Below are 10,785 nucleotides of genomic sequence, written 5' to 3' on the forward strand. Positions count from 1 at the left end.
TGACTGAGCGGGAGTTTGAACCGAAATTCAGAGATTCTAACGAGGGGAAAAAATTAAAGACCACTAATTTAATGGACAAAAATTAAAGACTACCCCAAAATAAGGGTATTCCTGCGAGTTGCCAAAAAAAAAGAAGCTAAGTGGATACTTTTTTTGATCCGGAGGGAGTAGCTATTATGTTGATAACCCGAATCAAAACTGAAGGCCCAAAATAATATTTAAAATGATGGGCTTAAAAGAATGGGTGTGGGCCTAGTGACAGCTTCTGTAAAATCACTGCAGTCGCAAAGTCGAAAAAACCTGACCAAAGGTTGCAAAAATGGCTTCGTCTTGTTGTTCAAGGAAGCTTCTTCTACTTGGAAAACCCCTATACAGAGTTCTCAAACGTAATTCCTTACCATGTTCCTCTTCAATGTTACAAAGATCATTTATTTCTACTTCTACTCATAATAAATATGTTCTAGAACCTTCGGGTACCATTTCCAAATCAGAAGTTTCTAGAAGGTATTGTTCGGGCTCGTCACCTCTTCATGATGCTTCTGAAGGTCCTGCTCCTATCGATTACCGGTAGGTTTTATTTACTAACAATTTTTAGTTCAAAAAAAAAAAAAAAGTTCGATTACTTTTTTTGTTGATTTTACTGAGTAATTGTAGTGATGATAGAATTTGGTTGAATAATTGGAGAACGGAGATTGAGTATTTGTTACTAGAATCTCTTAATTTTCAGTTATGTTTAAAACTAGTTCGATCATAATGTTTTTTGCTGCAAAATTGGGGATACCTTAGGATGTTACTAGACTTGAATGTTTGATTGAAGAGTAGTAGTCAGTGTTATCAAAAGTGTTAAAAAGCTTTAAGGGCTGTTTGGGGCTTTAAGCGCAAATGAAGTGTGGGCTTTAATGAAAAAGGGCGCAAATGGATAAAAAATGCAAATATATATGCTTAGTTGAAGACCAATAGTTATAAGCATGAATGACAAATATATGGACAACGAAATTCAAATTTTTTCACGATAAAGTGAAATATCAATTGTTTAATGTACCCTCTTAAGGAAAGAAAAGTATGTCTGAGCAGTGTTGTCAAAGGCGTGCTTAAGCCCTGAAGTGAGGGTCAAAACATGTTGAGCGCTTCGCCTCGCTTAATGTGTGCTTCAGTGTCGTCTAAGACATATTTTTCCTTGCCAATAAGCGTTTCCCGAAGAGGTGACACTAAGCAATTACAATGTTTCACTTTATTGTTATTTTTTTTCCAATTTCTTTGTCCATATATTTGTTATTCATGCTTATAATTATTAGTCTTGGACTATATATATATATATATATATATATATATTTGTATTTTTTCTTCATTGTGCCTTTTCTCATTAAAGCCCACCCTTTATTTGTGCTTGGCGCTTAAAGCCCCAACGAACCTTAGAGCTTTTTTGTGCTTTTCGTTTTTGATAACACTGTGTCTTAGAGCCTTGATGACGACACTAAAGCGCACATTAAGCAAGGCGAAGCGCTCAACATATTTTGACCCTCGCTTATGGGCTTAAGCGCGCTTTAAGCATGCCTTTGACAACACTGGTAGTAGTAAGTGTAAGGATTGAGAAATGCTACAAGTAGAAATAGGACCTGGTGCATTTGATATGAGGAAAGTGTTTTCCATGGAAAATATATTTTGGGTAGTAAAGGCGAAAAACCAAAGTTTAAACATTGTTCTTGAATAAGAGTTTGGATCTTGTGTATTTCTCCCCATAAGTTGCATAAATCACTTCTCGTATTTTTGTGGAAGACAAATTCATTGAGGAAACATTTCCCATCATACCAAAAACGCGTGGTGTTTTTGATTTCCCTCCCTCTGCCTCCTTTGTGTAATTTCTAATCATCATTGTAAATGGTGGAAAAACATAATGTCTAAAATGAAATCTTTTTTTTTTTTTTTTTTTTTGAGAAGGTAACATGGTCTAAAATGAAATCTTTTTTATTTTGATTAAGCAGCTTAGTGTCCTCATTTTATACTGTATCTTGAGAATCTTTGACTTTTCCAATGTGTTTGACTTCCAAAGTAAGTGAGGAGAGAATGCAGGTAATAAAAGGTAATAAAATTAATCTGGAAGAGTTCTGCAGGATAATATACTGATTTTTTGAAGCTGTGGTTCAGCACTAGTAGTGGCTGTGGTAATAGATGATTTTTAGTGTTGATTTACACTTGCCCGTGATAAAGGAATAGCTATTTGGGTTTGTTTCTACTGATTGCGTGGTTGATGTTCCATAGTTGATGTGAGGTAAAACTAGGTAGATGTAAAATAAAAATTCGATATGAAAAATAGAAATAGCCAGAAGCTTCAAATGAATGGACATAAGTCAGAAACTGTGTTGCATATCTGATATATAGATCTTAGATGAATGAAAATAAATTGTCCGAAAAGCTAATACTGAATTTCTGGAAAAGTAAGATAAGCATGACAAATGAAAAGTAATGGGGAAGATTTGTCTGTTGCTCTCTGTGTAAAATCTATAGATGAGGTTTTTTTCTGTATCATTTTTAGAATATCCTTCCATAGTTGGAATTTTGTTGGTGTAGAGGAAAATGTGTATCTTCATACTGAATTTATACATCTACAGATCTCTGCTGCAGGAAGATGAGTATCACAGACTGGCTAATGCCACTATCCATGACTTGCTAGATAAGTTGGAGGTATCCTGATGAACTTTTATATACTTTGTTTAATTTTATCTGTATCTAAATTTTAGTTAGATTTTCCTGTAATATGTAACTATATCTCAACAGTTGCACTGTTTGTTAGCCAGTCTAAGATGTTTGTGTTTGTTTTTCATATTGGATCTTCTTTTTTGTTTCCAAAAGTTTATGTAGTGTCAGGAACTTCTCTAAGTCAATAGCTTGGTATTTAAGTTTAGAAGGGTGTAGGGGCTGTCCCATTATTCATCGAGTTTTGAATCTTGCGCTACTGGCCCGTGGGGACTTACTGGTTATTAAAAAAATTACATGGACTTATAAAACAAGAATGATTTTTGTGAATGGTAGGCGTACGTTTGAAGGCTTTAACTGGTTAATTAGGCCATCAACTAGCATTCTGAAATATCCACGTGCAAATATAGGTCTAAGAGAGTCATAGAAACATTTCTAATTTGGGGCCTGGGCCAGTATCTCAAACCTACATTTGGTTTTTCTGGTTGTTGTAGTTTTTGCGTTTTGGTGTTTAATACAATTAGATCATTATGTACTGTAATTGACATTATATCTTCCTTTTTGTTTCCATAAGTTTAGATAGTATCAGGAACTTAAACTTCATACATTTAAAGTACATGCATCCACCAAACTTAAAAGTATGATGAGCTTTTAGCTTTCATGGGCGAGGCCAAAAGTTTCATCTTCTGGGGCCACATAAAAGGTAACGATTGGCTTGCTATAAACTAGTGCCAATTTCATAAATAATTTTGCTGATATCACAACCGCAAATTCAGAACTTGAGTTTGGATTCCTCTTTGCCTTCATTATCAAAAAGATATTATGGAGAGCTTATCTTGTGCAAGGCGTATTTATCATGCCTAAATTGACTTTGAGAAGCCTAAACAGAGGAAAGCTGAGGTTGTATTTTGATAAGCTGCTTCTAACATTGAAATCTATATTCGTTACGTTGACGATGTGACCTCAACATTTGAGTGTAAATCAGAAAATCAGAGTGGACTCCATTAATATGTGAACTCTTTATGTATGTCACTGGATTGAATGCCCCTATGTTGCTCGGACTCTTCACTTTCGGTGTTGCACCCGTGTCAACGCGACATGGGTGTCGGTGTGGGTGTGGGATCCATACCCGATCTGGTCAACCAATTGTGGGTACTTTGACCAAAATCGAGGGAGAAATTCCGGACAGATTCAATGGTTTATGTAATCAAAACAAAAGCTATGGCGAAATTGAAGAAAATGGAATAACTTGTATATAGAAATTTCAATGTCACTCCTTTTCCTTTTATCTCCTTTCGAGATTCTCCTCTTGATCAATATTTTCTCCTCAAGTTTTCCACATAATATCTCATAATTTAGGTTTTATGACTCTATTTTTAGAAGTTTGAATTATTTTTTGCCAAATCCCAGAACCCGTATCCGTACATAGATCCGTACCCATGAATTTTAAAATTTAGATCATGACGAGTCCGACCTCTAGATCTGTACCCGTATCCGGCACCCGCAGCGAGTCCAAGCAACACAGCTAGTGGTTGCTTGAAGATGCTCTACTTTTTGTCGTGGAGTTGGAGAACATGTTACTTCAAACATGGGTTGTGCATCATATATTCATATCCATGAGAGACTATTGCCCCATTCAGCCCCCTCTTCTCCCGTCTCTTATTAAAATTGTTTATCAATCTGCTAATGTCAAAATTCAGTTGGGTTGTATTGTACATATGATTAGCATTCTGCATGATTTGATTGTTTATAACAGTTATATCTTCTTCTACGTGACAGGAATATGGAGACTCAGTTGACATTGACGGTTTCGATGTGGATTATGGGGTGAGAAGGATAAAATGGCATTAAATGTATTTTCTTCAATGTCCTGCATGTCTTGATATTCTGAATTTTATTCTCAGAATGAGGTTTTAACGCTAAAGCTTGGGAGCTTGGGAACCTATGTGATAAACAAACAGACTCCTAATAGGCAGATTTGGATGTCTTCACCAGTGAGGTACCAATTCCCTCTCTCTCTGATGTGTTTTGGTTTGTCTTTTTATTTCCATATTTGTACTTTCCATAGCATATACATAAGACGGTTACATTCTTAGGAAAAAGAATCTATGATACACAGTCCATATTGAAGAAACAACTACGAGGAGTCTAATTTTTACACTGATTATTTAGAGCAGCAAGCAGTCGTTATAGTACCAGTTTATGTGTCTTAGGAGTATCGGCTCATGTTGAAAGAGTTTGTGGATCATGGATGGCTTTCCTCTGCTCTGGTCTATACATGATCGAAACAAAATCTGATTTCCAGTGTTCCACTTTCCTCATTAAAGAATGCATATGGCCGTAGTATGTTGCAGTTGTGAAACTAGTACTTGGTTGCCAGGAAAGAATGATAGAATTACCTAAACATGACTTCTTCCCAAAATTTGAAAGTTGCCTTAAAGTTTCGAAAAAACTAGCTTTAGGTTATGATGCTCATATGTTGATTGCATCTAACTATTACACTCTCTTAGTGAAACAGTTGTGGAACTGGTTTCTTGAGGCTGAACTAAAATCTTGTCGATTTGCTGGTTTCACCAAGCAGCTTGTCCATTAGTTCTTCCATTGGTACTTAAACTTGTATCCAACTAAACCCAGTGTGCTCATTTGACTCTGATTACCCGATCTAGCATTTCCAACAGCATCTAGGCTTCAGATTCCTCATTTAAGTCTTTTTTTTTTTTTCTTAAATCTTAGTGTTATCATTTTTCTTTAATTTTCAGTTTTCTACTTGTGCCAAAGGCACCAATTGATTGCAAGAAGTTGTCTCTTCCATGTAGAGCTTTGACCTCTTCTGCATTCTTTAACTGATGATATTTGAACTACGATCCAAGTACTTTTCTTTTGATGAGGCCATTTGTTCATTGCCACATTCCCTAGTTTGGTTAACCAAAAATAGAACCAGACAGTGGGTTCTAGCAGATGGGAGAAGAGTGAAGGGTTCGTTGGTACTCCTTTCTGTAAAAAGTTTATTAAATAAATATTCACTATTTCTATATTTTTCATTTCTTTTTATCATTCTGATTCAGAAGTAGAAAGTTGAACAGAAGTTCTCTTTGAAAAGTAAATATACCATCAAAATGTCTGTTTATTCTCATTGGTCTGAAGTTGCATTATTTCAACTCCTATATTTTCATGGTAAAGTTAAGAATAATACATGTATATACATTAATACAGTTGTCGTCGAGTAATTAGTGTTGTATCCCCGAAACAGCAAGTGCAGTTGCAACTGGATTCTAACAAGTTTCTCCATGTTTCTAGCAGCGTCACTTAAAACATATTTTGATTTTTCAATTTCGTTTTTGTCATATCACTGCATGACCATTTGGTCTTTCTTTTCTCTGTTGAATTTGGATTTTTGTATGTGCCCTTGTGTCTTTACGAAACATTTTTGTTGCAGTGGTCCATCAAGGTTTGACTGGGATCAGAATTCTCAAGGTTGGGTCTATAGGCGAACCAAGGCAAACCTGGTAAAGGTTTTGGAAGAAGAATTAGAAAAACTCTGCGGAAGTGCCATTAATCTTTCTTGAGTTATAGTGGATCGTTGATGTTTAATGTACCATTTCTACTGGCATTTACATGTCTGTAATAATGAGCTCTTTTTCCCTTTACTGTTAGCTCCTCCAATCATTCATTTTGTAAGTTGTAAATCTTTACTTTTTAACTACTACTATTATATACTAGTTCAACACAACACAGCGTACATCCATCAAGTACATTTACAAGACGATGAAACCATATAAATGATATGCAACTAAAATAGCTGCTTCAATTTCATCACATGTGAAACGGTATTCACCCCTGAGCCTTCTGGTATTACCCTATTGCTGATCAGTCAGCCTGCTAAGGAATTTGAGTATAGATTTGTTGGTGATAAGTGGGAATGTTTTTGTGAGCATGCTCATAGATTTGAGTAAAGGTTTAAGCATACTCAGAGACAAGAGAAGGTATGGTATGTGTTTGAAGCTCAATGGTAAACATGCTCTTAGGATTATTACTTTGAATTGGGGCATTATGGTTCTAAATCTAAATTGCTAAGGAGGTATAGTCGTGAAAAAATATCTCATCAAATAAGTTCGCGAAAGATGTAAAGATAGGACTGCCTTTATCAAAATAAAATTCTTCCATTAAATAAAAAAAGATATAACTCGAATTTAGATAAAGGTCGAATTGCCGTATAGACACTTGTTCTATTTTGACACCCCACTCCTACTCTACGGGATTTCATCAAGCCGACATTTGAATTCAGTCAAAATTAATCTTTTAAACGTCTCCGACCCTGTGTAGCTCATTCACCCGGTCTGTTGCAAGACATGTTAGAGAAATGTACTTGTCTCTCATCAGTTGTGTATGAAGTTGGGGCTTTTAGTTATAGGTGACTACTAAGTTTTTTTTTTTTTTTTTAGTGGAGGTGACTCAAGTTTTAATTATTGAGTGGAGGTGATGATTTTTGATTAGTGATTAAGGGGTTTTGAACTTGCTCAAAAGTTTTCATTTTGACACTTTGACTCTCAACTTTATTTTTAACACTTTGACCCGCCCCCCCCCCCCCCCGCCCCTGCTACCCGACCCCCCACCCCCCCAAAATAAATTAATTTGTTTAATTTTCTTTATTTATTTTTCACCCTCTTCTCCCCCAACACCCACGCCAACCCCACCCATCCCTCCCTCCAACAAAAATTAATTTTTTTTGATTTTCTTTATTTGTTTTTTCACCCCCTCCTCCTCCTCGCATGACCCTCCCCACCACCACCCACCCTCACCCAAAAAAAAAAAAAACGATTTTTTTCTTACCAGCCTCCACTCCTCCTCCCACCCCTCCCCGCCAAAAAAAATTTAAAAAGTTTTGATATTTTTTTTTTGTTTTTTCACCATCCCGCTCCTCCTCCCACCCCTCAGTTCCCCCCTCCCCCCCACCAAAAAAAATTATTTTTTTTTTTTTAAAAGTTTTTCTTTTTGTTTTTTTGCACCTACCTACCCCCACTCTTCCAAAAAAAAATTGTTTGAAAAAAAAAAGTCTTGAAAAGTTTTTATTTTTGTATTTTTGCGCCTCCCCCCCCCCCCCGGCCCACACACACACACACACTCCAAAAAAAATCTTGAAAAGAAGTTGGGGATTTGGGAAAAGTTTGGATAAAATTCATGCTGCTGTTGTTGTGTGTTTGTGTAGGGATGGGCATTCGGTTCGGTTTTTTCAAAGTTCGGTTCGGTTTTTCGGTTTTGATTTTTTGAAAGTGGACACCTAACACCGCACCAAATTAGTTCGGTTCGGTTCGGTTTTTTGAAGTTCAGTTCGGTTCGGTTTCGATTTTTTTCAGCACCGAGCACCGCACCGAATTAGTAGACCATATTCTTGTATGCTTCCCAGATTGGAAAAAATGATTTAATATAGGCCATGAGTATTATTGAAGACAAATTTATTTATCCGATTTAAATCCATAGATGTTCTAAATAGTACATCTCACGTCCAAATTTTAATATGATGAACCAAACATCCGACAATAAACAAAATCTTTTTGTGATTATTATCAATTGTCTTCTATTTTGCATTATAATCTTTGTATAATTTGTTCCATTCTTATAGGCCCTTTTGATTTTTGAATGGAAAATTTTCCAGTTGAATCTTTGATGGCTTCTGGAATTTAGCAGCTTCTTTATTAATCATATACATTAATTTGGGCCTGAGAGAGTGGACTGAGTGTTGTAAAAAAAATTGTATTCATGTAGTAAATCTTCAAAAAAAAAAAAAAAAAAACTTTTGTTAAACCGAAATACCGAAGAACTGTTGAACCGAAACCGAACACCGAATTTTTCATAAAAAAAAAAATCAAAAAATCGAATTAATTCGGTTCGGTCTGGTTTTTCGGTTTTCGGTGTTTATGCCCACCCCTAGTTTGTAGTGAAATAGATGGTTCTTCTGTTATTTTCCTGGTATGGTTCAGGGTTTAGGAAAAGATATCCAACTGATGGTTTTTTTTTGTTCTTGTCCTGGTATTTATCTGATTTTGTTTATAGAAGATAACCAATAGATTTGTAGTTGTTGCAACAAGTTCTACACTTTTTGCAATAAGTAGACAATCTGTTGCAACGACTCGTTCGTCTGTTGGACATAGCTTCAATTATTTGGTTCTGTTTGTAGAAGATATCCAACAAATTTGTAGTTGTTGTCCAAGCCAAAATGCTCCATAGTTATTAATTGCACCGTGTTGTAATAATAATTATCTGTTGGAATTTTATGACATTTTAATGTTGTTTTTTTTAGAATGGTAATTTATGTTCTTGGTGCTTGTGAACTTGGTTTACATGATATATTGATCGTGTCCAATCATAAATGTGTGTATTGTTGTTAAGAAATTGCTGAACAATTTCCAACAAGTAGTGAATCTCGCTTTCAATGTACCAGTAACTTGTTGGGTTTTATCCAACAAGTAACGACTTGTTGCAACAACTAGTAACTTGTGTTTTATCCAACTTCTAAAAGATTTCCAACGAGTAAGCAATCTGTTGCAATAACTGACAGGCCTTGTTGCAACAACTAAGTTACATGTTAGGGTTTTTCCAACAAGTGAAGTGACTTGTTGCAGAAACTGGGTGACTTGTTGCAGAAACTGGGTAACTTGTTGTGTTTTATCCAACAAAAGTAAGGACCTGTTCAGCAACTATGTCATTCGCTGCAACAGATACTACAGTTTTTGCAACAGATAGTACACTTGTTGCAACAGATAGTACAGTTGTTGCAGCAGATACTATTTGATCCACCCATATTTAGTGATCAACAAAGGGAATCAATGATATTTAGTGATAAACAAAGGAATCAACGATAAGTAGTGATCAATATATAATACTTAATCAATTTAATGGTATTTTATGTCAGGAAAGATGATCGACTAAGTCAGTATGCACTAAATCCAATGATCATTAGAGTGAATTGATGTGAACTACTTTATTCACCCATATTTAGTGATAAACAAATGAAATCAACGATATTTAGTGATAAACAAATGAAATCAACTATATTTAGTGATCCATATATAATACTTAATCAATTTGATAGTAGTTTGAGTCAGGAAAGATGATCTCCTAAGTCAGTAGGCACTAAATCGAATGATCATTAGAGTGATTTGATGCGAACTACTTGATTTACCCATATTTAGTGATAAACAAAGGAAATCAACAATATTTAGTGATCAATGTATAATATTTAATAAATTTGATATTTTTTGAGTCAGGAAAGATGATCTACTACTCAGTATGGACTAAATCGAGTGATCATTAGAGTGATTTGATGCGAACTACTTGATTCCCCCAAATTTAGTGTTAAACAAAGGAAATCAACGATTTTTAGTGATGAATTTATATATATATATATATATATATATATATATATACATATACATACTAACATCCTTAATGGATTAGATAGTAATTTCCTATAATTTCATGGATTAGATGGGCAATTCTAAGTGTATTTTTCCTAAATCGAGTGATCATTAGAGTGATTTGATGTGAAGTACTTAATTCAACCATATTTAGTGATAAACAATGAATTCAATGTTATTCAGTATAAACAAAGGAGTTCAATGTGATCAATATCGTGAATATGTTGCAACAATGGAGGAGTTGTTGCAGCATATGAGATACTTGCTGCAACATATGAGTAAGTTGTTGCAGCTTATGAGATACTTGCTGCAACTTATGAGTAACTTGTTGCAACCTTTTCAACAAGTGCATGATTTGTTGCAACAATTAACTCATCTGTTGCGACATATTTTTTAATTTTTGCAATAATTTAAGCAATTGTTTGATTTTTTTTTTCCAACAGGGTGAGTAATTTGTTGCAACAACTAAGCAACTTGTTTAAAAAGATAAGTAACTTGTTAAAACAAATTAGTAACTTATTGAAACAAATTAGTAACTTGTTGCAACTTCTTCAACAGTGTATGCATCTGTTGCATACAGCCACCTTAGCTCCAAATACCACAATTAATCAAAATAAATAAGTTCATAAACATCATTCACAAATAACATAAAGGACAAAAAAAAAAAAAAAAAAAA

At 34.8% G+C, this 10,785-nt stretch overlaps 1 protein-coding gene across 2 annotated transcripts; it reads left to right on the forward strand.

The window, feature by feature from the left end:
• Nucleotides 1–312: 312 nt before the first annotated feature.
• LOC132036875 (frataxin, mitochondrial) lies at nt 313–6,424 on the forward strand. Of its 2 annotated transcripts, none has more exons than XM_059427281.1 (5): nt 313–567; nt 2,610–2,682; nt 4,474–4,521; nt 4,599–4,693; nt 6,131–6,424. In XM_059427281.1, the coding sequence occupies exons 1-5, from the start codon at nt 320–322 to the stop codon at nt 6,258–6,260; spliced, it is 594 nt and encodes a 197-aa protein (XP_059283264.1). In that variant the 5' UTR covers nt 313–319; the 3' UTR covers nt 6,261–6,424. The 2 variants fall into 2 exon arrangements, with proteins under 2 accessions (XP_059283264.1, XP_059283266.1); XM_059427283.1 differs by having other exon boundaries at nt 313–539; nt 2,591–2,682.
• The last annotated feature ends 4,361 nt before the right edge of the window (nt 6,425–10,785 follow it).

Source organism: Lycium ferocissimum, chromosome 11 (genome assembly GCF_029784015.1).
Source record: "Lycium ferocissimum isolate CSIRO_LF1 chromosome 11, AGI_CSIRO_Lferr_CH_V1, whole genome shotgun sequence".
Lineage (NCBI taxonomy): Eukaryota > Viridiplantae > Streptophyta > Magnoliopsida > Solanales > Solanaceae > Lycium > Lycium ferocissimum.